The sequence below is a fragment of the Lichenostomus cassidix genome, chromosome 3 (assembly GCF_008360975.1).
Source record: "Lichenostomus cassidix isolate B80296 chromosome 3, HeHo_3.0, whole genome shotgun sequence".
In the NCBI taxonomy this organism is placed as follows: domain Eukaryota; kingdom Metazoa; phylum Chordata; class Aves; order Passeriformes; family Meliphagidae; genus Lichenostomus; species Lichenostomus cassidix.
In genome coordinates, this window is record NC_139483.1 from 112351319 (window position 1) to 112377386 (window position 26068).

Consider the following 26068-nt stretch of genomic DNA (forward strand, 5'->3'; position numbering starts at 1 on the left):
TCCTCTGGCTAAAAAGAAGTGTGCACTTGTATTGTTGTGATTTCTTCTTTAATACGTTTTCACAGAAGCGCAACTAACATCCCTAATTGGCCCAGATTTATCCAGCAGCATGTCCATCACCTTCAGAGCCATCAGAGATTGGCTCTACTGGACATGGTAAAAAGCTTCCAGAACCTTCACACAGGGCACACAAGAGCCACCTTTGTGCCACTCCCCACTCACTAGCAAAAACTGGGCTAAGCAAAACCAACACAGCATCAGCGTGAGAAAGACCAAGGAACACCATAAATGCACAGGCTCTGCTGAAGACAAAGTTGCAAAGCTCAGATGTGAGGATGACCTTGAGCCTTCATTGAAGAATACCCCCAAGGTGTCCAAAATTGGGGAGGCGCAAGCACAGTGCAAAAGAGCTTTTTATAACCATGACATAATATTATGTAAATTAGTTCCAGCATGTATATGATGATGTTACAATGACATAGCAATATTAAGCAATACTTACTGCATAAATAAACCACAGCACTTGACAAGGGTGGGTGAGTTAGGTGGAAGGATCCCACTCACCTCCAGTGCTGCAATAAACTAATACCTGCTCTACAGACAGTCATCTATGGGGTTTTTATTTCCAGCCTATCTTTTCAGGCATCAGGCTCAGGCTTGGCTACGTGGCCAATCGCCCCAGGGAAAGGAGGGAAAGGGTTTGGTTTGGCTCTAGGACAAATCAGAAGGAAATATTTATGGCAAGAAGGCAAGAGCATCCTGGCTTTATCATGAAGCAAGGGAGTTGCTGAGTGATGGCTGCAGTAACATGCCTTATTTCACCAAATTTGGGAGCGATTAGATACTATTGTCTACATGTGGCTTGTTGTGTCATCGTTGAAACCACATTTTGTGGAGAGCCTGTTACAAAGTTCTTCTAAACTGCAAAGCTCTTGTAGTTCTTCCTTCCCATGGACATGGCCTAATGCTTGTCCAGCTCGGACAGTGCTTGCTCCTTGGTAACTCTCTGCCATGCCTCAGGGATTTCTCCTTTGCCCCGAAATTTCCCTTTGTACAAATCTTCCAGCTCTGTCCTGAAATGAGACACAAACCATTTCCAGTAGGCCTGCATGGATGGATCAGGAAGAATGTTCCAATTGGAAAAAGGAAGTCCTCCATCATGGTATTTCTTGTAGGGGATCCGTTTGCCCTCACCAAAAGTGAATTTGTGCTCACTTGCAACAAGGCTAGAACAAATATCAATGACCAGGTGGTCTGTCCCACCCCACTTGGTTCCCTTCAAAGCTCGTGGGCGATGGAAGACCTGATGGTCTCCATCATGTTTCTGCATGGTATTTGTGCAGACTGCCCCACAAAAGGGACATTGTTCCCAGCACCCCGAAAACTGCTCTGCCAGGATGGTATGAGGCTGCCTTGAAAATGAGCTCATATCAGCATCAGCCAATTCTTTCCTGAGCCTGTTCCTCATGTCTCGCAGAGTTTCTACCATGGCCATGTTCAGGAATTCAATGTCTGTGACGTCCTGATGCTCAATGCCCTTCAGGTCACTTCTGGGCAAGCTGATCACCTCTGTCAGTTCCCTGCAAAACTCATCCAGCCACAGAGAGATTTTGTCCGCTCTTTTGTGTTTTATATTCACTATCATTTGGGTTGATGAAGAAACAGCATTCAGGATGTTTACATAGAGAAGATCAAGAGAGGAAGCTAAAAACTGCTCCAGCCTCCTGCTCCCATCTAAACAGTAACTCTTAACTCGTTTCTCTATGTAATTCTGAAAAAAATTTTGTGGGCAATGAAGGTAATCCTTGAAATACTCAAATTTTTCCTGTTCTGCCAGGAATCTCAGGATGCAAACTTCCAGATTGGCTCTGTTGCCCCTGAAATCTGGGAATTTGCCCTGCATGTCCTCAGCAATGGCTTTAGCTGTTCTATCATAGACTGCCCTGCGAAGAGCTGGGGCAATCTTGTCACAAAGGAAAAGAGCAAAAGTTGTAATTGAAGTGGCTCCTTGGAAGGAAATCTGGAAACACTGGAAGAAATCTTCTCTCTTGCTCTTCAGGTACACGACTGGGTCATTTTCCTTTTGGAACGCTTCATGCATGGCTTTAAACCTTTCTGCTGCCATCTTGCACAGATACACAGACAAATCTATGCTGAAATCTTTGTTAAAAGTACAGTTTGCACTGCTGGGGACAGAGTTCACACCATTCTGTACTTCATTGAGTATTTCATGGATAAAATTTCGACTGTAATCCCATTTATAATAGTCTTTCTTCTCAATGTTTTCCTTCACACGCTTTACGATGTTGTCTGTGATGTGCTGCAATTTGATCACATCAGTAACAAAATCGATCTTACTGAAGGTGTCAGAATGCTTTTTCTTCATAACATGTTTCTCTGGATCAAAAGAAAATCCTCTGCCTTTGGGAAATGACGTGAACCGTGCATGGAAACCTGGCTCCATAAAGTGCTCTAGAAGGACATCTTCAATTTCCACATCAACATCCACCTGTTTCAGAGGAGGAGCAACGCGGGAGACTTCAGCAATCCACTTGTTCCAGACAGAGGTAAAGCTGTCTCTCAGTGCTTTCTCACTGAGGCTCTTACCTTCCACAGTCAGAGCCAATTGTCCGCTCTTTCTAAGGAGCTCAGCTTCATATTTCAACTTCCTTGCATGCAGTTTACTCAGCCCCTTTTGTAGTTCAATCAAATTGTCACAGTTCTTTTTCGTTTCAAGAAGAAGAGTCTCTTTTAGTTCTTTCAGCTTCAGCTCTGTGTCTGATTTCCACTGCACCAGTGTCTCACGGTCTTTGTCTTCCCTGAAATACTTTTCCACTTCTTTCTCAATGGCATCACTTGTCTCTTGCACCTGCCCTTCAAGGCCTTCTCTGGTGACATTCTGCAAGTTCCCATTCCGAATTTTGTTGTTCAGTCTCATCTCTAAATTGAAGATGTGACTCCTCAGCCTCCAGGTCCACTGACTTAAGGCAGTTTCCAGTCTCCTGTATGCAGCAATCTCCAGGGAATTCTTGAAGCTGAAAACAAAGTTTTCACTGACCAAAGCATTCCAGATGTCACCAATATGAACTTTCAGGCTCGAGAGCCTCAAAATGCTGCCCTGCGACTGCTTCTGGGCAGCCTGGAGGATTTTGCTCTTTAGTTGCTGGACCTGCTGGCTGTAGGTGGGGTTGGGTGCTGCCATTGGGGGAGTTCCTTCCCACAGGTGAGCAAAGTAGTGAATGTGGGTGTTCACATCAAAGCCGATGACGTCGCTGAAGGAGGAGATGTCACAGAATTCCTGCTGAGCAGCTACCACAGTCATTTCATCCAGCTTTTCCTGCAAACGCCTTTGTCCTTCCATGTTCTTCTCCTTGGCAGTTGCTTCTCCCACGTTTTGGTGGACAAAGATGCAGCTTGGGGAAAGTTTGACTTTCTTCATCCTCAGGAAAGCCTGCACAGCGATCGTGAGAACATCTTGCATTTCTGATAGATTTTCTCCAAAGATATTGATCACAGTCATGTTGCTGATTCCAATGACAAAGGTGGCCAGCTCATTGTCATGGCTCCAGGGTTGTTTATAGGGCATCTTGATGGCACGAAGTCCCTCTGTGTCAACCACCAGCACAAAATCAAAGCCCGCCTCTTGCTGCAGCTCCTCCCCCACTGGGATGAGCTGCATAAAGGCTCCGCGGGTGCATCTCCCCGCGCTGACGTTGAACTGCAGACCAAACATGGCATTCAGCAGGGTTGACTTGCCTGTGCTCTGGATGCCGAGCACGGAGAGCACAAACACTCGTTTGTCCCCCAGCCTCTCAATTAAGCTGTCCAAGATTGCTCCCACCCAGCGCAAGGGCACATAAGAAGCATCCCCATCCATCAGCTCCACAGGACACCCCAAAACCATCAGATCTGCTGCAATTTCTGGCAGTTTGGCAAAATACTCACTCCTGGAGTTCAGTACTTCCACAGCTTCATAAATCTGCCCGGCCTCTCTCAAAATGTGTTCCAGGCCAATGGAGGAATTGTTGATTTCAACACAGAGGGCATCCAACCAATTCAGCAACACAGTGTTCACATTGCTTTTCTCACTGCTTTTCTTTCTTTCCCAGATTTCAGACCAACATTCGTGATAGACTCTCTTCAGTTTTTCAAGGGGACCAGAGGACAGGTCATCCATAAACACCTTCATCCAGTGCAGGAAGTATTTCTTGGTATCTGCTGGTTGTGCCTGGAGAAAACCAAGGAATGATTTCATCAGTGGGTTGAAGGGGAAAGCTAGCTCAAGTTGTTTCCTTCTTACTGATTTCTTCTCATTTTCAGTTTGGCTGCGATGATGCTCAAAGCTCTTTTTCCCCTTTCCCTGCAAGCGAGAGAGTTCTTTGTCCTTTTTGCACCACTGGTACCACAGTTTTCCTTGAAGGGGCAGCAGCCGGGATTTGATCTCAGATAGTTCCTCTTTCTTCAGAAGATCCACCAGCTCCTTTGCCTTTGCTTTGGCTGTCACACATGCAGGTTGATCTGCATCCACTAGGAATCCATGCTGGCGAGCTTTGTCCAGGCAGGTTTCCAGGCTGAAACTTGGATTAGACTTTTCCAGGAGATTCTTGATAATTTTGGTCAGCTGGTCCACCAGCTCTGCTTCATCCTTGTTCTTGATCCCTATTTCTATGTTTTTGCGGGGTCGTCCAGCTGCAACATTCTCTTTTTCTGTGAGAAGACGAACCAAAGGCGTTTGTGACTGCAACAGGCCCTGCAGCAGCTTTTTCCCACTGTTGTCCATGTGCTCCAATTCAGAGACAAGAGCCACATTGACAGCAGATATCTCCTGCAGGAACTGCAGCTGTGCTCCATGATCCCTGACATCTCCATGCAGGTTACAGAAAGCTACGCAGCACTCAAAGGTGTCATCAGGACTTCCTCGGGGGCAGTACCAGGCGATCTCCACCACCCCTTCCATCAGCAAACACTCTCCGGTGCTGCCTCTGCAGTGGCGGTGGAAGAAAGTGTCATGTTTGCGTTTGCTCAGCAGAGCGTTCAGGAGCTGAGACTTGGAAGAGGAGGCTGAGCTGCCAATGCGGATGAAGGACACAATGGGTGTCTGTGCCTGAGACATGAGTTTGTTATTGTAACTTTTGATTGCAGCCTGCTTTCCTGACTTCACCTCTTTCCAGCTCCTTTGGATTTGGCTGAGGGCAAAGAGTGGGAACTCGATGTGTGAAGTGCACGGGTTGGGCACCAGCAGAGGCAGCGCCAGTTGGCAGAACGCCAGCTTGGTTGCAAGGGTCTGTCTCAGGAAGTCATCAGCACAATGGAAAATGGCCATCTGCACGTCCATGGGGTGCACGTGGCTGTCCCTCCTTGCAGGTTCAGGGGCTGCTTCCTCCATATCAAAAAATTGTTCAAAAAACTGTTCAAAGTAGTCTGAGGCTTCATCCTCTTGCTCTGCGGTCTGTGGCAGGGGTGTGAGTCCTGGGCTGCTCTGGTCCCTGCAAGTCAGGTACCTCACCTGGTAATCCACGGTTAACAGCTTTTGCAAGAAGTGAAATGGCAGTTCCTTGTCCTGGCTGGGCTGGCTGTCCTGCAGGGATGTCTTGCTGATGGTATAGAAATATCCCATCCCCATTTTTCTTGGATAGTGACTTTCGAGTCCAAGGCGCTGGAGCAACTGGAGGAACTCTTGGTTTGCAGTGGCTTCATTTGCTTGGGATTCGCTGCCATCTGACTTGGATTGGGACTGACTGGGGGGCTCAGGTGTTGGAAAAGTGTCTGCCAGGTCTCTGAGAATGTTCTGCATCCTCCGTTCATCCAATTTCTCATCCAAGCACCCTCTGACCAAGGAATGCAAGTCCTGTTCCAGCCTCTCCCAGTCTGTGCCTGCACTGTGCTTTTGGAGGAGATTCTTGATCCGTGTGGACCACAAGCCTTTCATGTGATCTTCCATGAAAACTAAACGCTCCCTCTTCTGCTCAGGGGACAGCTCTTGACTTTCAGGTGTCACAGTCAGACCCAGCAGCAGAAGGGAGGCCTCAGCTCTGTCGGCATCATGCTCCTTCAGGTTCACATACTCCTCATGTGCTGCTTCCATTTCCTTGGCCATGTACTGAATTTCTGGGTGTCCAAGGAGGTATGGAAAAGTGCTGCTTTCCATCTGGTACCCCGTGCTGGTCACAATCAAGAGCACCAGGAGTTCCATGTCCTTCTGAGCCCTTTCCTGGAGAGACTGGAGTAAGGAATAAATGGCGAGGCTGGTGGTCACGGTGGCTTCTATCTTTGCTTCATGAACAGCAGAAACAGAGCTCCCTGGTGCATAGGTGACAGCACAGATGTGTTCCATCATTTGCTGCAGTGTTTTGATGAGCTCTTCAAGCTCAGAGACTTTGGGAGATTTGGGAAGCCTCTGCTCAGTCTGGAAGATCCATTGCATAATGAAGGAAGCCTCAGGGAAGTCCTTGACAGCGTTAATATAAGGATCCAGGAGGCTCCTCAACATTTCCTTGATAGAGGTGGTGTTTTGTGGAGGTGACTCCTGGCAACTCCGCACAGTGTTCACCAGGAAGTCCTGCAGGGCTTTGTTTGACAGGCACACATTGATCCACACACCGGAGTTCTTGGTTTTAGCATTCAGATCCTCTTTCAGCTCCATCAGACTGAGCAGCTTCTCTTGATCCACCATCACCTCCCAGGTCTTCACAGTCTGCATGAAATCTTTGGCCTCTTGCCTTGCAATTTCCAGTTCCTCTCCAAAAGTGGTGTCAACACTCTGATTCGTCAGTGCTTTGTATGCAGCCTTGAGGGCTCTGCTCATCTGAAGAACAGACTGAAAATCCCTGCTGTGATTGCACAGGATCACCTCCCACACTGGGATCAGTTTAACGCCACGGTCAATAATGCACCATGTTGTGTTATCAGACATGAGCCCCTTTTTCCACTTAGGAAAAGAAGTTGTGTCTGATGGGCCCCCTGTGTTGTCCATGTAGAGCTGAATGTCTGTGTGGGAAATCTCTCTGGCTCTTCCCTGTGAGCTGGATTTGGAAACATCAAGGTCCCCTTCAACACTGGCCCCAACAATGCTGTAGCGGGCGTTGAAAAAGCTGTTCAGTGCTTTAGTGGTTTTTTGCTTCATCTCTTCCCGCTGCTCAGCTCTGAATCCTTCTGTAGATGCCTTCCACCAGAATATCCCCCCAAAGTGGATGGGACCCTGGTTTACGTGGGACCCAAACCTGCTGAAGAACCTTTCACATCTCCTATTCAGCAGGTGGGCCTTTTCTTCCCCAGCATATCTCAACAGCTGCTCCATGTCTTGCAGCTCCCGCAGAGCTGCATCCGAGAGGTGAAGCTGCTGCCTTGGGAAGTAGCAGGAGGCCAGAGGGATGTACTGGTACTTGGTGGTGCAAAAGTAGCTCTGCTCAGAGCGGGACTGGTGGGTGTCCTGTGACTGTGAGGAGCTGCTGTGATCTACACTCCCTTCCAGATTAATCCCCCAGGACACAGCTTTGGCTGAAACACTTATGCTGAAGCCCAGCTGGTTCATGGACTTGGTGAAAGTGGATTCTGCCACAGAAGAGGAGAACTCCTTCCTCTCAAGCAGCGATCCTTGCTCCGGACCAGCCAGCTGGAATCCCTCAGGAGCCCTGAGGAGTTGCTCTCGCTGTGCCAGCACATCTTCAGTTCTGCTGGTTCTGTAGATGCCCTGCAGGGCCAGTCCCCCCGACGCATGCCTCAGCACCTCTGTGTCAGAGATGTTCTCCCTGCTGCCTGCTGACAACTCCTGCTGCTCCAGCTGCTTCTGGATGTTCTCCGGCGTGTACGCCAAGTGGAGTTTCTGGAGTGCCTTTTTCTCCCAGGGGTGCTGTACTTCACTCTCCAGCTTTAGGTAGTCTTTGTATTCCAGATGTTGCAGGGCTTCCTTGCACTTGACTCCCAGGATCTCTGACATTTTGGGCAGCCAGTATTCAGCATCCAGTCCTGCCTTCTGAAATGCCTCTGCCAGGAGCTGTGCCTCTGCATCCCCCTCTCGTGTGTTCTCCTGTGAAGCCATGGCTGTGGAGGAAGAAAAGAGACTTTCCCTTAGCTGTATTGTCAGAGGCCCCAGGCTCCTGGCAGAGGCTGTGCAGCAGCTGTGGCCCTGGGGATTGCTCCCAGCCAGCTGCTGGAGCCCAGCCTGGCACAGCACAGGACCCAGGGCCTCCTTCCCAGCACACTGGATGGGCCTGGGGCTTTCCTGTTTGCAGGACCAGCCCTGAATCTTGGTGTTTATCCCAGGGACAACACATACAGACAGACAGACACATATACACACACACATACACACACAGACTCACTCAGCCACACACCCTGCCCTGGATAAGGTGCTGCCTTCACCATCTCCCACGCCCTCCCCCCTGGACTCCTCCATCCACAAGTGCAGTCAGCTGAGGGCATTCCTGGCTCTCTCCAGTACTGGCACAGCCCCCCTGCCCATCCAACAGCCCTGCCTGCATCCTACACCCTCTGCCCAGCCCCACGGCTGCCCTGCTCGCTGGCTGCCCCAGCCTGCTGCTCCCAGCACCAACAGGCAGCACTCACACACTCCCCCCACAGGCACCCCACACTCCCCATGGGATGGAGCCACGTCAGAGAAGTGCCTGGAGAACTGTCTCCTGTGCAAGGAACCCCACTGAGCAGCAGGGGAATGACTCCTCTCCCTGAGCAGAGAGAGAAAACCAAAGGAGAGAACAATCCAAAAACCCACATTCCCTGTCTCCCTGTGCTGCTGAGGGAGGACGTAGGGCTGGGAAGGAAGGAAGATGTTTTAAAAGGCTTGTTTTACTTCTCATCATCCTGCTCTGATTTTGTTAGCAATGAATTCCCTTCATGTCTCTAAGTCGAGCCTGTTTTGCCCTTGATGGTATTTAGTGAGAGATCTCTCCTGGCCCTTACCTCAACTCATGACCTCTTTGTTAAGTTTTCTCTCCTCTGTCCAGCTGCAGCAGAGGAGTGAGTCACTGGCCTTTCATGGGTGCCTGGCATCCAGTCAGCATCAACCCATGACACCCATGAAGGTCAGCAAGGCCAAATGCAGCGGCTGCCCCTGGGTCAGGGCAATCCAGGAACAAAAGACAGGGAGAAAATAGATTGAGAGCATCCCTGAGGAAAAGAACTTGGGAATGCTGATGGGTAAGAGGCTGGATATTGTGGTAAGAGAGGAAAAGGCTGTGGGCAGCCTGGACCTAAATAAGCTACAGCTGTGCCCCTAAACAAGAGAGGGAAACTACTTTGTAAGAGAATGAAGCAGAGAATGTGGACATGTATGACTAATTAGAAAAGGCACCTGTGGAGAGTTTACTGACCAACAGTAATGTAATAAGGAACATCTGTTATGCATGTCAAGAAAGATTATAGAAAGGTGTACCACAAGATGATAAATTGCTGATGCCTACCACCATGTTGTGGGTCAGCCTTTGAGTCCACCATCAGGATATGCCCTGGCCACTTGTGCTGGCAGCTGGAAACCCCAAATCCTGGGCTGATCCCACAGTTTGGGCAGCAGGAAAGGGGGAATTCTTCCCCTCTGCCCTCTCAGGTCAGACCCCGCCTGCAGAGATGCCTCTAGCCCTGGCATCAATAGTAGAAGGACCTGGAGCTGCTGAAGAGGTTCTCGGAAAGGCCAAGGAAATGAGCTGAAGGTGTCCAGCCTGGGGAACACAGAATCCCTCCTCCAGTGCCCAGCTACCTGCCGACCTCTCAAACCCCAGCCTCCTGCCACTACAGAGCAGCCACAGCAACAAAAGATGCAGGTCTCACACTTGCTATCCTGAGGGAAGAGGAGATGTGAGGATGGAGAGCAGGGTAAAGAGTAGGGAGGAGGTTGGTGTGGGAGAGCAAAGCTCAGAGAGCTGTGGAACAGCTCCAGCTCCACAAACACAGCCTGTTCAGGGTTCATCTGTGCTCTTGGGGCAAAAGACAAGGTGTGGAGGGGGCAGAGCTTGGGGAACAGCCCTGACAATGGGACAGCACAGGCCCTGTCCCACCACTGCCCACAGCACACAGCTGCTGCTGGGGGGAAGCTCAGACCCCTGGAGAGGGGGAGAAGCAGCACTGGGCTTGGATCCCAGCAGGCACTGAGCCCCAGCAGCAGCTCGTGAGCTCCTGGCAGCAGGATGGGGACAGGAGGGACAAAGCAGAAGCAGGAAAAGGCACAGGCTCGAGAAAAGGACAGTGCATCAGTGGAGGAAAGCTGGGAGTGCTGGCAGAGCACAGGAAGGAGTTGTGCTGCAGCAAAAGTAAACCAGCAGAAGAAATGACCCCCACTCGACTCCTCCGAGAGAGATGGCAGGCTGGAGTTGCAGTTCACGAAAGAGTTTATAATAAACACACAGAGAGAAAGAAGACCATTTTTTTTAAGCCCCAAAATCAAAATATAACCCGTCACCTTTAAGTCAGAGTAGTGGTCCTGGTCCTGCAAAGCGGTGGCTGCAGTCCTGTGGAAGTTCCGATCCTCCTCTGGATCCGATGAACAGTGGTGTCCCGAGTCCCCAAACCAAGATTATATTTGCTCAGGTTCAGGTGGGAATGCTCAGCCCCTCCCTGAAGGAGGGGAGTTTCACAGTGGAATGATGTCACCCTGTGAGAGTCATGTGATATTTTGGGAGTCCTTGGTGGGCTCAGTACTTACAGCTGCCCATTGTGCTGGTGCCATTGAGTCCACGATGGCCCATTAGCAGAGTTGACCCCTCAGGCTGGGCGGGACTGTGCTGCTGCTTCCCCGGAGGGAGTTACCAGAGCTGAGTGGCTGGTGTGAAGAACAAGAAGTGCTGCCCCACCTCGCAGGGTTTGCCTCTTTGCTTATCTCATCTAACACCAAGCTCAGAGCCAGAGGGGCTGGGGGTGCACTGGGCAGCTCCTGCAAACGCCTCAGCATTCCGAGTTCATCAGAAATGATGTAGGGTGAGAAAGATGCCCAGATTGGTTACACCCTCATGCTGAAAAACTTGCACCCCACCTCTGTCCCTGAACTGCTGTGCTGATACCTGGAGGGCAGCTGAAGCCCTCAGCCCTTCCTGGCACTGGTGTTCCATCAGTGAAAAGCAGCAGAGGGAGCACAGCATCACTATTATAGATATATTTATGTGTAAAGTCATCTTTCACAAGTTTCTTTAGTGTTGAATCACTATATCACTTATATCACAGTGTAAAGGTTTGTTTCAGCAGTGATAAAATCATACAAATCCATAATGTAATATGGATTTCATTGCTGCCACTGTTGATTGCTGGTATTCATTTTGATGGCTGTTGACTGCTGAGATAATTAATATCATAATAGAGTAAATATTGTTGCTATTGACTGCTGCTATTATTTTAATTATTTTTAATTGATTGCTGCTGTAAATAATTAGTATCACAAGAGTATTGAGATACAACTGATTGCTGATAATAATATGTGATGGCTGGATGCATATCTAAGTAAAAAAACCGGACAGGGACTTGGGACAAGGGAGGGAGGGATAGAATAGAGGGAAAAGCTTCCTACTGCCAGAGGGCAGAGATAGATGGGATATTGGAAATTAATTCTTCCCTGTGAGGGGGTAAAGGGGCTGGGATGGAATTCCCAGAGAAGCTGTGGCTGCCCCTGGATCCATGGCAGTGTCCAAGGCCAGGCTGGACAGGGCTTGGAGCAGCCTGGCATAGTGGAAGTTGTCCCTGCCCATGGCAGGCAGTGCAATGGGATGGGCTTTAAGGCCCTTTCCCACCCAAATCATTCAGGGATCCTCTGGGTCACTTCAATAATCCTGGGTACATTTTCTAGAAGTGAAGTTTGGGGTATTTCTGGCAGAGTAATAAAGGGGGCAGGAGTGCATCAGGGCACTGTGACCCCCAGCTGCTGCTTCATGGATAGGTTCTGCTGGTTGAGAGCTTTTCCTTGCAAACCCTGTTCCCTGGCTGCACTGCTCCAGCTCCTCTGGCTGCCCCATGTCCCCAAGGCCCCACCTGTCCCAGAGCATCCCAGGCTTGGCTCCAGGGAGCTGGGGGAACTCCCAGTCAGGAGTTCTGGAAAAGTTCTCCCTAGAAGGTGTGTGGTCTGTCCTAGATCCCTGTGATTTAGGGTAAAATAGAAATTAGAAATGTAAAAGAACTGGAAGCTGGATAATAGTAATAATAATATTTTTTAACTGATGTAGGGAGCCAGAGATTGGATAATGATTTACTAAGATATGCCTGCTGCAATCCATTTATTATTCACTTAATGTGCCTACATTACATGGCATGTGCCTACATGGTATCGGGGAGGATGGAGAGAAGAGAGCCAAATAATTGAGAGAAACCTCCAAGTGTAACTGAGCATCCCGCCCTTGGACCCCAGAACTGGTATAAGTTGGCTCTCAAGCTTGGACTTGGACCAAGAACCAAGGGAGCATACGCAAGGGAACAGGGTGAACGGTTCATTGTGAGGAAGACTATTGATCATGTCATGATTAATCATTTGGGACCCCTGCCCACAATTCATCTGGGACACTGTGCTTGGGCGAGCATATTTAAATGAACTTTGAACTCATTATACTACAAAGTGGGGATAGATAATGAATATGTATAGGGGCTTTGTCTAACTTTATGCATATGTAACCTGTAACCTAATATAAACCAAGTAAAGTGCTGCTGAGGGTGTGCATGTCTTTGGAGGGGCTACCCCCCATGCACCCCAGCTGGAATAAACACATACCTACTTCATAACTATCTGTGTTGTGGAGTCATTCCGTGCTTCAGCTGGATGCATGTCTAACTAAAAAACAGGAGAGGGACTTGGCACAAGGGAGGGAGGCACCGAACACAGGGAAAAGCTTTCTACTGCCAGAGGGCAGAGATAGATGGGATATTGGAAATTAATTCTTCCCTGTGAGGGGGAGAAGGGGCTGGGATGGAATTCCCAGAGAAGCTGTGGCTTCCCATGGATCCCTGGCAGTGTCCAAGGCCTGGCTGGACAGGGCTTGGGGCAGCCTGGCATAGTGGAAGTTGTCCCTGCCCATGGCAGGCAGTGCAATGGGATGGGCTTTAAGGCCCTTTCCCACCCAAACCATTCAGGGATCCTCTGGGTCGCCTCAATAATCCTGGGTACATTTTCTAGCAGTGAAGTTTGGGGTATTTCTGGCAGAGAGTAATAAAGGGGGCAGGAGTGCATCAGGGCAGTGTGACCCCCCAGCTGCTGCTTCACGGGTGGGTTCTGCTGGCTGAGAGCTTTTCCTTGCAAACCCTGTTCCCTGGCTGCACTGCTCCAGCTCCTCTGGGAGCTGGGGCAACTCACAGTCAGGAGTTCTGAAGAAGTTCTCCCTAGAAGCTGTGTGGTCTGTCCTGGATCCCTGCAGCCCATCCAGCCCTGCTGGGATTTCCTCCAAGAATGGTTCAGGAGTGGGGAAGTAGCTGTGAACAAGGAAATGGCCTCTTGTTACAAATGAGGGATTGAGATCACTCAGAAAATCATCAGCAAGGGCATCAGTGAGAACCAGATTTATTATGAAACCACAACACAACAACAGAAACCATGTTGGAAAATATACCAGTTTAAAAATGTCTGCGTAACTTTAGTCAAGGGTTTTGTTTGCCTTTGCCCAGGGAAACAGAATTTTAGGTTTCTTTCCAAGGCATTGTTCCACCAGGTGGGGTCTGATGAACTTAACATCTCAACAGACTGGGAGTAGCCCAAAAGATAAGGGCCATCAGCAGCCATTAACGGAACATCAGCTCCAAACAACACCCCTGGCATAGTTGGAAAAACATAATCAAGGGTAAGAGAAATAAGGAAGAAGATCTAATTAGCATGGGAGGTGAAGAAATCTGGATCCAATATGAAACCTAATACTAGAAACCACGTAACTTGGAACCAGTGAACACTGACCCAACACATTTCTTAGTTTTGACTGTATAGAATATCTGAAAAATCTTGTAAAATCCATGTGTCATGGAATGATCCCCTCTGCACACCTGAGCTATATGTAGATGAAATTATTCCTGTGGGACATCCTATGTGAAATAAAGGAATGCCTTGATTTTCTAACATTAAAAATGTTGTTGGAGGGTTTGTTTTTTTCCAACAGTTTCTGTGACAATCTTGGTGACCATGGAGGGCCTGAGACTTTCAACGCTCTATGGATTCTGGGATCGTGAAGGCCTCCAAGTGTGTGCGGAAATTATTACCTGGGGAGACCTCGTGTTCCCTGAGTCTGGTGAGTTCAAAGCAAGATTCCTGGTTTTTCATAAAGGCGTTACTTTGGGGTTAATATAAGGTTGATGGTATAAGTGGATAATGAAAAGAAATCACTAGTGATGGTACAGTAGTGATTTTGAGTGTCAACAACTGGTTAAAAATGCAAGTGCATGGTGAATTCAAGTCTTTGGTGTATACAAGAATTTGTGTTCCTGGTATTAGAACTCCCTGCCTGTTTTCTGGGGTTCAAGTTGCCAGTGGGTTCTAATCCTCTTTGCATGGTTTGTTGTGAAAAGCCAGAATTGGCAGGTTAAAATCCTGAGGGCAATTCTGTAAAATATACTGGTAGTTTGCAAGGTGCTTTTGAGGAAGTGTGGTTTCCCCATGCTCTGGGAAAAAGCAGGTTGCAATGATGTGGGGGTGGGGGCAGGGCTAGAATTTAGTGATTTAGGGGAACTAGAAGCTGGATAATAATTTTTTGAACTGATTTAGAAGGCCAGAGATTGGATAATGATTTACTAAGGTATGCTTGCTGAAGACAATGTATCATTTGCCTAATGATTTTGTGCGTATCTAGTAACAGGGAGGATATAGAGAAGAGAGCCAAATAATTGAGAAAAATACTGAGTGTGACTGAACATCCTGCTCTCAGACCCCAGAACTGGTACAAGTTCATTCTAAGGCTTGGACTTGGACCAAGAACCAAGGGAGCATGCCCAAGGGAACAGGGTGAAGAGTTCATCCTGAGGAAGACTACTAACTCCATCCCTCATTTATCTTCGGGACCCTCGCCCACAATTAATCTTTGACACTGTGCTTGCACGAACATATTTAAACGAACTTTGAACTCATTAATAATACGAAGCGGGGATAGGTAATGAATATGTATAGGAGCATTGTGTAACTTTAGGCATATGTAATCTGTAACCTAATATAAACCTAGTGAAAAGCTGCTGACAGTGTGCATGCCTTTGGAGGGGCTACCCGCCATGCACCCCAGCTGGAATAAACACATTTCTACTTCTTAACTCTCTGAGTTGTGGCGTCTATCCACACCTCAGTAAAATATGTATTATTGTACAAAAGAAGTGGCAGCTGGAAAGTTCTCTCCAGTTGTAGAAGTAACTAAAAGAAAAAGTTTTAATTGGAAAATCACTGAAAAGTTTTAGTCAAGTTGAAAAGGTTTTAGTCTGAAATCCAGACCTTGAAAATAATATGCTGAGGAGATTGGAATGAGTTCTGGGAATCCCCCTGAAACCTGGTTGGTGGGAAGGGTAAGAAGAGTAAATGTAGACATGTATATTTGTTTGTCTAACATCTGAGAATGTTAAACCCCACAGAAAACAAACCAACAAAAACAACCAAACCAAAAAACCCCACAAAAAGCCAAATCAAAGTAACAAAAAAAAAAAACCCACCAAACCAGAAACCAAACCAAAACAAAACATGGACCAATCTTGTGATCTCCGGGCATGGCAGCTGAAAGATGCATTTTAATTTGGAACAGCAGTTACCATTTCTATGAGTTCCACTATGCTTTCTTCTTTGCTTACTGCTCTGTTTGCTAGAAATCCCACCAAAGTGCGGGAAAGTATCCTAATTAAATCACAAATGGGAAAACTAACATTACAGTAGTCCTGGTCACCATCTTGAGCCATAGAGTTCCAGATGCCAAAAACTAGAGAGGTTGATGTCTCTGAGACACTTCAGGATGCCTCTGTGTGTGTGGTGTGTGTGGGAAGGTGCAGGTCAGGCCTTGCCCTGGTGAGACAGTGAAATGCTCCTCACCCCAGCCCAGAGCATCCCAGCCCTGCAGTGGGGCCAGCCATGGCCACAGCAGAGGCAGTGCTCCATTCTTCCCATCCCCAGCTCCAGAGAAGCCCAGGAAACAGAAATCCCACTGAGGGAGGGAAGGCCCAGGAAGGCCCAGGGAATTAAAATTCCTCTCAGAATTTCTCTATGAGTGCTTTTCTCTATATTCTCTCTCTTTCTCACTTCATTGATTCAATTTTTTTCTATATATTCTCTTTTTCTTCCTCTTCTTCAAAAATTTTAACTAGTATTGATTGAGTCAGTAAATTAAGTGGAAGTGACCTGAATGTTAAGGTCACTTCCAAAGAGGGGAATTGTTGGAAAATATACCAGTTTAAAAATTTTTAATCAGGGGTTTTATTCACCTTTGCCCTAGAGGAAAGAAACTAAAGTTTCCCTCCAAGAGATTGTTCCTGCAGGTGAGGCTTGATGAGTTTAGCATCTCAACAGACTGGGAGTAGCCCAGAAGATACAAAAGAGGTAACAGCCATCAAGGGTCATCAACAGACCATTGACTCCAAACAACACCCCTGGCTAGTCAGAGACACCTGGTCTGGGGAAAGAGAAATAGGACAGAAAACCTAATTAGCATCAGTGGCAAAGAAATCCAGATGCAGCAAGAAACCAAATACTAAAAATTATGCAACTTGGGATCAATGAACACTGACTATAGAAAATATCTGAAAAATCTATTAAAAGTCATGGAATAATTCTCTCTGCATGCCCAGGCTATGTGTGGATGAGAAGATTTCTGTGGCACAGCCTGGCCAGAACAACATCCTGGCCAGAAAATAAAGTAATGCCTTGACTCTCTAATATTATAAATATTCTTGGAGGGGATTTGTTTTTCCTGCAGTTTTGGTGACACTCATATTCTGAATTCCATTCCCACTGTTTCCTTTTCCATTACCATGACCGAGGAATGGTAATGGAAAAGGAAACAGTCCAAAATCCAGGTACCTGTTGTCTCCAGTATCGTAAAGTTTCATTAACTGTTGTAATTCTTTCCTAGACTGGGGCATCTCCATTTCTCCTATTGTCTTTCATGTGTTTGGAGGAACTCCTGCACTGACAGCTATCCACCAAGTACCCCAAATTTTACTTCTTCACTTGGTCCTTGACATTTTTCAGTGGGATTTCACATTCCCACCTCATGCAACGCTTCCCATACAGCTGCTGCTGCTGCTTCCCCCACCTTTTCATGGGAATCTGCCCCAATTAGGATGTCATCTCTATATGGATACAGCTTCACACCTGGGGGAGTGGGACTGTCTGTGATAATTCAGAGAGTGTGGCAGGAGCAATTGTGGGTGAATGTTTATACCCCTGAGGGAGCCTGTTGAAGATACCCAGTATGCCTTCCCAGGGAAAAGCAAATTTCTCTTTGTCCTCCTCCTGTAAGGTGATACCTTAAAACCTGTAAAATATGAGGCAGACATGGCAGTATAGGGAAAAAGGGTATTACCTTGGTTTTAATAGGATCGCAAGTGCACGCTCATCAAAGGTTTGTGATAAATACAAGTCATAATGTTGGCTTTTCGCAAATATTACAATGGATACTATGTGTATTGTTTGAATTCTTTTCTTATAGAGGTAGCCTGGTTGTGAAAAATTGCTGTGTAATGATGACTAAGGTCTTTCTTTCTAGTACTAGCTGAGTTTAATAGTAGTAAAATGGCTGTTATAGTTTTATTAGAATGCTTGAACTGTCTGCTTGGACTGGATAACATCCCACGAATGGACCCTGCCTCTGACATTCCAACTATCAGCACCTGTTGCCTGCAAGAACCACAATCTGGGAGTGATAACAGGATCAATGACAGACGACTGCGCATGCTCCGAGGACACGGATCCGTTCCCAAAACATGCAAAATAGTTTGGAGAAAAATATGAATATGTATAACTGTTTATGAATATGCATTAGGCTGAAGAGTATGTAAAGGGTGTCTCTGTCCATGTGCTTTTTTGGCTGAATGCCAAAGCACCCAGCGCTGACCTTTTGCTTTTATCTGTCCCCTATTGTCTTTATTAAACCTTTTTAATCCTAACAGGAGAGTGGAAAAACCTTGTTTTTCACAGTTTGAAACATGCCGAGAGCACACATGTGTACAACGTGTATAGTGGTTTATGGACCTCACAAATTAGCATATCTACCTAAAATCCCCCAATGAGAAACTTAACAAACAAAGTAATTGTCCCCCTATTCAAATAACTCCCCCCCAAGTGCCATTACAGTCTAGCTTACAAAAACATGTTCCAAAGAGGAGGCTCTGTCCAAGGTTGAAGCCATTAGTTTTGAGATAGTAGGGGTGTTTTGTCTTCTCCCCTTGAGAACCCCCAAACCAAGCTAAATATCAGACTACATAGGTTATAAACATGTAGGGCTAAGGTACAAGCAGTGTATGTGAAGGGTACAAGGAAGGGGAAAGGGTATAAAAAATGTATAAAAAGAAAGGACAAAAAACCATCAGGCATCATTTCAATGTTGGTTGAAGTCTTCTCTCTGGAACTTATTTTGTAAATTGGGCTCTAGCTTCCTCTAGGGGGAGATTCTTTAGAACAGAAGTACATTACTTCATTTATGAAGCTTCATACTGGAGAATCCAAGACCGATCCCCACAGCAAGGCCTGTGGAGAGGAAGGAAGTGCCAGATGATCCCACTGGGGCAGAATTTAGCCAAAGAGTCCTGGCAGATAGAGAGAGAGGTGCAGAGAACCATCTGGCTATACTGGAGGAGCTGGGACAGCTGGCACAGGTGAGAGTACCAGGTGAGGGATCCTGCAGCCTCCTGATAGCCCAGCCTAGGCCTGAGGCCACCCTCCCTTGCTGCACTGGGTCCTCTCAATTATACCCAGTTGTGGCACTGAGTCCCCTCCACTCACTCCAGGAGCTGCACTGGGACATTCCCCATTCAACCCAGGAGGTGTTACCATGATCAGGGGCACCTCCACTCCCAGTCTGGCTCCAGGAGTCAACCCAAATCCCCTGCCAGCCCAGGTGTCCCCAGGCCCTGGCACTCAGCCCTTGCAGCACACACTCACATGGCCCAGCTCTGGCTCCTCTCACTGGCTCCAGGTCTGCTTGGCCAGGGCTGGGCTTGGCAGAGTTTGGGCCTGTTCCCCTTTTGTCCCACAGGTTCCCAGCTGAGCAGCTCCAGAGCAGAGAACCTCACTGGGATCAACCTTCTCAGCCCTCTGTGTGTGTGACAGGCCAGGCTTGGGTCCCACTGCTGCCTCCCTTGGCACCTGCAACTCACATTGGTTTCCCTGGATGTTGTGGTTTGGGGCTTCCTGCCCTCTCTGCTGTCCCTGCAGCTGGTGAAGCTGCCCCTGGAGCACAGTCCCTGAACAGAGCAGATACATCTACATCAGTGTCGTGGTTTGTCCCTGGCCAAATACCAGGCACCTATGACATTGGCTCTCTCTGCTCTCTCCTGCCATAACTGTGCAAAAGTGAGGAAGAAGAACCGAGACACACACACTGGACTCTTGAGTCGAAATAAGGTACTGGTAGGAAGACACACTGACAAAAGGACAAAAGCAGGCTCAAAACTTAAAGTTACAAAGTGATTTATTGACTTAACAGAGTTGGAAGGTAAATGAGAAGTAAAAATAAGCTTGTAAGACACCGTTCCTTCACCCACCCCCCTCCCTCTGAAGATGCTGTTTCTCTGCTCACCCCCCTCCCTCCTTTCAACTAAAAGAATGGGGGGCGGGGCTGGGGGCCAGGGTAAGGGTTTTTTTCTCTGGTCAGTCCGTCAGGGAGAGGGGTCCTCTACTTAGCTGTGCGGTCCCTCCCACAAGACAGTCCTCTGCAAACTTCTTTGGCATGGGCCCAATCTCGTGAGCAACATCCCACCTGAATCTGCTGCAACACAAGTCCTTGTCCATAGGATGCAGACTTCCAAGCCCAGGCCAGGCTGTTTCCATGTCAGGAGTAGGGCCTTTTATCTCTAGATGGGACTCCCACAGCATCACAGCCTCCTCCAGGCATCCACCTGCTCCCCTGGTGTGGGCACCTACTCCTGGGCTGTGGGTGGATCTCTGCACCCCTGTGGACTCCATGGACTGCAGGGGGACCACCTTCTCCCCCCATGGTCTTCACCACAGCTAGCAGAGGGTTTTCAGCTTTGGTGCCTCCAGCACCTCCTCCCCCACCTTTTTCACTGACCTTGGTGTCTCCATGTTGTTCTCCCTCACATATTTTCACCTCCCCCTCCTCCTCTGGCTAAAAAGAAGCGTGTGCTTACATTGTTTTGATTTCTTCTTTAATATGTTTTCACAGAAGCGTAACTAACATCCCTAATTGGCCCAGATTTATCCAGCAGCATGTCCATCACCTTCAGAGCCATCAGAGATTGGCTCTACTGGACATGGTAAAAAACTTCCAGAACCTTCACACAGGGCACACAAGAGCCACCTTTGTGCCACTCCCCACTCACTAGCAAAAACTGGGCTAAGCAAAACCAACACAGCATCAGCGTGAGAAAGACCAAGGAACACCATAACTGCACATGCTCTACTGAAGACTGTTGTGGTAGCAAACAGAGGTGGGTAGGCAGGGAGGCGCGGCGACAAAAGGACGCACAGCAAGCAGGCGGCGGTTCTCCAGAGGTTTATTGTAAGGCGCAGCAGGGACGGTCCAGGGAAGGAGAGACGGGGTGGAGAAGCAGGGACGGGCGCGGGGTCTGGAGCTCCAGAGGCTGCAAGCTGTCAGCGGCAGTAGGTGTCGATGGACGGACGGAGAGCACAATGGCCCCCGGGCAGCAGGATGGCTCCAGGGACAAAATGGCCCCTGAGCACTCCGTGGCATAGGGTTTTAAGTGGGAGGAGAGAGGGAGTGGTTTGGCACGCAGGCCAACCGGGAAAGCCGTAGGGAAGAGGGACAGGGGTATCAACCAATCATTACATAGAAGAGGAGGATACATAATTCAAAACAACCAATGGTGTACAACTCAAGGGGGAGAACAAAGAGGAACGGTCTAGAAGCAACCTATATATGGGGAAGGGGCGGGGGAGGAGCTTGAGCCAATGGTCTTCTTAGCTGGTGCATACATTGCCGCAGGGGCTCATGGGCTGATCTTCCCGTCACCATGAGTGAGACACCACAGCCTGTCCCTGTCCCCACGGCTGGCCTTCTAGCTGGCAACTTGGAGGTAAAACCTCCACAGAAGACAAAGTTGCAAAGTTCAGATGTGAGGACGACCTTGAGCCTTCATTGAAGAATACCCCCAAGGCGTCCAAAATTGGAGAGGCGCAAGCACAGTGCAGAAGAACTTTTTATAACCATGAGATGATATTTTGTAAATTAGTTCCAGCATGTATATGATGATGTTATAATGACATAGCAATATTAAGCAATACTTACTGTATAAATAAACCACAGCACTTGACAAGGGTGGGTGAGTTAGGTGGAAGGATCCCACTCACCTCCACTGCTGCAATAAACTAATACCTGCTCTATAGACAGCACTCTAATGGGTTTTTATTTCTAGCCTATCTTTTCAGGCATCAGGCTCAGGCTCAGCCACGTGGCCAATCGCCCCAGGGAAAGGAGGGAAAGGGTTTGGTTTGGCTCAAGGACAAAGCAGAAGAAAATATTTATGGCAAGAAGGCAAGAGCATCCTGGCTTTATCATGAAGCGAGGGAGTTGCTGAGTGATGGCCGCAATAACACGCCTTATTTCACCAAATTTGGGAGCGATTATATACTATTGTCTACATGTGGCTTGTTGTGTCATCATTGAGACTGCATTTTGTGGAGAGCCTGCTACAAAGTTCTTCTAAACTGCAAAGCTCTTGTGGTTCTTCCTTCCCATGGACATGGCCTAATGTTCGTCCAGCTCGGACAGTGCTTGCTCCTTGGTAACTCTCTGCCATGCCTCAGGGATTTCTCCTTTGCCCCGAAATTTCCCTTTGTACAAATCTTCCAGCTCTGTCCTGAAATGAGACACAAACCATTTCCAGTAGGCCTGCATGGATGGATCAGGAAGAATGTTCCAATTGGAAAAAGGATGTCCTGCATCACGGTATCTCTTGTAGCGGATCCGTTTGCCGTCACCAAGAGTGAATTTGTGCTTACTTGCAACAAGGCTGGAACAAATATCAATGGAAAGGTACTTCTTTTTTTCTGTCAACATCCATCCAGTCAAACCTTGTGGGCGATGGAAGACCACCTGATGGTCTCCATCGTGATCCTGCATGGTGTTTGTGCAGACAGCCCCACAAAAGGGACATTGCTCCCAGCACCCCGAAAACTGCTCTGCCAGGATGATGTGAGGCTGCCTTGAAAATGAGCTCATATCAGCATCAGCCAATTCTTTCCTGAGCCTGTTCCTCATGTCATTCAGACCTTCTGCCATGGCCTTGTTCAAGAACTCGATGTCTGTGACGTCCTGCTGCTCGATGTCCTTCAGGTCACTTCTGGGCAAGTTAATCATCTCTGTCAGTTCCTTGCAAAACTCATCCAGCCACAGAGAGATTTTGTCCGCTCCACATTTTACGCCTTTGATCATTTGGGTTGATAAACAAACAGCTGACCGGATGTTTCCATAGAGAAGATCAAGAGAGGAAGCTAAAAACTGCTCCAGCCTCCTGCTCCCATCTAAACAGTAACTCTTAACTCGTTTCTCTATGTAATTCTGAAAAAAATTTTGTGGGTAATGAAGGTAATCCTTGAAATACTCAAATTTTTCCTGTTCTGCCAGGAATCTCAGGATGCAAACTTCCAGATTGGCTCTGTTGCCCCTGAAATCTGGGAATTTGCCCTGCATGTCCTCAGCAATGGCTTTAGCTGTTCTATCATAGACTGCCCTGCGAAGAGCTGGGGCAATCTTGTCACAAAGGAAAAGAGCAAAAGTTGTAATTGAAGTGGCTCCTAGGTAGGAAATCTGGAAATACTTGAAGAAATCGTCTCTCTTGCTCTTCAGGTACACGACTGGTTCATTTTCCTTTTGGAATGCTTCATGCATGGCTTTAAACCTTTCTGCTGCCATTTTGCACAGATACACAGACAAATCTATGCTGTAATCTGTGTTAAAAGTACAGGTTGCATCGCTGGAGACCGAGCTAACACCTTTCTGCACTTCATTGAATATTTCATTAATAAAATTTTGACTGTAATTACATTTATACAAATCACTCTTATTAATGCTTGCCCTCACACGTGCTATGATGTTGTCTGTGATGTGCTGCAATTTGATCACATCAGTACCAAAATTGGTCTCAGTGAGGATGTCAGAATGCTTTCTCTTCATGACATATTTCCGTGGATCAAAATAAAATCCTCTGCCTTTGGGAAATGACGTGAGCCGTGCATGGAAACCTGGCTCCATAAAGCGCTCTAGAAGGACACCTTCAATTTCCGCATCAATATCCACCCGTTCCAGAGGACGAGCAGCACGGGAGACTTCGGCAATCCACTTATTCCAGACACAACTAAAGTTGTCCCTCAGTTCTCTCTCACTGAGGTTCTTCCCTTCCACAGTCAGAGCCAACTGCTTACTCCTTCTCAGGAGCTCAGCTTCATATTTCAACTTCCTTGCATGCAGTTCCTTCTGCTCCTTCTGTAGCTCAATAAGAGTCTCACATTTCTTTATCGTTTCAAGAAGAAGAGTCTCTTTTAGTTCTTTCAGCTTCAGCTCTGTGTCTGATTTCCACTGGACCAGTATCTCATGGTCTTTGTCTTCCCTGAAATACTTTTCCACTTCTTTCTCAATGGCATCACTTGTCTCTTGCACCTCCCCTTCAAGGCCTTCTCTGGTGACATTCTGCAAGTCCCCATTCCAAATTTTGTTGTTCAGACTCATCTCTAAATTGAAGATGTGACTCCTCAGCCTCCAGGTCCACTGACTAAAGGCAGTTTCCAGTCTCCTGTATGCAGCAATCTCCAAGGAATTCTTGAAGCTGAAAACAAAGTTTTCATTGATCACGGCATTCCAGAGGTCACCAATATGAACTTTCAGGCTCGAGAGCCTCAAAATGCTACCCTGCGACTTCTGGGCAGTCCGGAGGATTTTGCTCTTTAGTTGCTGCACATTCTGGCTGTAGGTGGGGTTGGGTGGTGCCATTGGGGGAGTTCCTTCCCACAAGGTAGCACAGCAGTGAATGTGGGTGTTTTCACCAAAATTGATGATGTTTCTGACAGAGGAGATCTCAAAGAATTCCTGCGGGACAATTATCACGGTCATTTCATCCAGCTTTTCCTGCAAACGCCTTTGTCTTTCCCTGTTCTGCCCCTTGGCAGTTGCTTCTCCCACGTTTTGGTGGACAAAGATGCAGCTTGGGGAAAGATTGACTTTCTTCATCCTCAGGAAAGCCTGCACAGCGATCTGGAGAACATCTTGCATTTCTGATGGATTTTCTCCAAAGAGATTGATCATAGTTATGTTGCTGATTCCAATGACAAAGGTGGCCAGCTCATTGTCATGGTTCCGGGACTGTTTATTGGCCATCACCATAGAACGAAGTCCCTCTGTGTCAACCACCAGCACAAAATCAAAGCCCACCTCTTGCTGCAGCTCCTCGCCCACTGGGATGAGCTGCATAAAGGCTCCATGGGTGCATCTCCCCACGTTGATGTTGAACTGCAGACCAAACATGGCATTCAGCAGGGTTGACTTGCCTGTGCTCTGGGTGCCGAGCACAGAGAGCACAAACACTCGTTTGTCCCCCAGCCTCTCAATTAAGCTGTCCAAGATTGCTCCCACCCAGCGCAAGGGCACGTAAGAAGCATCCCCATCCATCAGCTCCACAGGATAACCCAAAACCATCAGATCTGCTGCAATTTCTGGCAGTTTGACAAAATACTCACTCCTGGAGTTCAGTACTTCCACAGCTTCATAAATCTGCCCGGCCTCTCTCAAAATATGCTCCAGGCCAATGGAGGAGTTGTTGATTTCAACATAGAGGGCATCCAACCAATTCAGCAACTCAACACTCACATTGCTTTTCTCACTGCTTTTCTTTCTTTCCCAGATTTCAGACCAAAATTCGTGATAGACTCTCTTCAGTTTTTCAAGGGGACCAGAGGACAGGTCATCCATAAACACCTTCATCCAGTGCAGGAAGTATTTCTTGGTATCTGCTGGTTGTGCCTGGAGAAAGCCAAGGAATGATTTCATCAGTGGGTTGAGAGGGAAAGCTTGCTCAAGCTGCTTTCTTCTTACTGATTTCTTCTCATTTTCAATTTGGCTGCGATGATGCTCAAAGCTTTTGTTCCCCTTTTCCTGCAAGTGAGAGAGTTCTTTGTCCTTTTTGCACCACAGGTACCACAGTTTTCCTTGAAGGGGCAGCAGCCAGGATTTGATCTCAGATAGTTCCTCTTTCTTCAGAAGATCCACCAGCTCCTTTGCCTTTGCTTTGGCTGTCATACATGCGGGTAGATCTGCATCCACTAAGAATCCATGCTGGCGAGCTTTGTCCAGGCAGGTTTCCAGGCTGAAACGTGGATTAGACTTTTCCAGGAGATCCTTGATAGTTTTGGTCAGCTGGTCCACCAGCTCTGCTTCATCCCTGTTCTTGATCCCTATTTCTATGTTTTTGCTGGGTCGTCCAGCTGCAACATTCTCTTTTTCTGTGAGAAGACGAACCAAAGGCGTTTGTGACTGCAACAGGCCCTGCAGAAGCTGTTTCCCCCTGTCGTCCATGTGCTCCAACTCAGAGACAAGAGCCACATTGACAGCAGATATCTCCTGCAGGAATTGCAGCTGTGCTCCATGATCCCTGACATCTCCATGCAGGTTACAGAAAGCTACGCAGCACTCAAAGGTGTCATCAGGGCTTCCTCGGGGGCAGTACCAGGCGATCTCCACCACCCCTTCCATCAGCAAACACTCTCTGGTGCTGCCTCTGCAGTGGCGGTGGAAGAAAGTGTCATGTTTGCGTTTGCTCAGCAGAGCGTTCAGGAGCTGAGACTTGGAAGAGGAGGCTGAGCTGCCAATGCGGATGAAGGACACAATGGGTGTCTGTGCCTGAGACATGAATTTGTTGTTGTAACTGTTGATTCCAGCCTGTTCTCCTGACTTCTCCACCTCTTTCCAGCTCCTTTGGATTTGGCTGAGGGCAAAGAGTGGGAACTCGA

At 47.8% G+C, this 26068-nt stretch overlaps 2 protein-coding genes across 2 annotated transcripts; both read right to left on the reverse strand.

Annotated features, from left to right (window-relative positions):
- Nucleotides 1–695: 695 nt before the first annotated feature.
- On the reverse strand, nucleotides 696–26038 carry LOC146440541 (interferon-induced very large GTPase 1-like). Its single transcript, XM_085057255.1, has 2 exons — nucleotides 22142–26038; nucleotides 696–1284 (listed from the first exon to the last, which is right to left on the reverse strand). The coding sequence occupies exons 1-2, from the start codon at nucleotides 25965–25967 to the stop codon at nucleotides 962–964; spliced, it is 4149 nt and encodes a 1382-aa protein (XP_084913381.1). The 5' UTR covers nucleotides 25968–26038; the 3' UTR covers nucleotides 696–961.
- On the reverse strand, nucleotides 1298–8038 carry LOC146440542 (interferon-induced very large GTPase 1-like; the record flags this gene model as incomplete). Its single annotated transcript, XM_085057428.1, has 1 exon — nucleotides 1298–8038. A coding segment is annotated over exon 1 (6741 nt), but the record flags the coding sequence as incomplete, so codon positions are not given.
- Nucleotides 26039–26068: the final 30 nt, after the last annotated feature.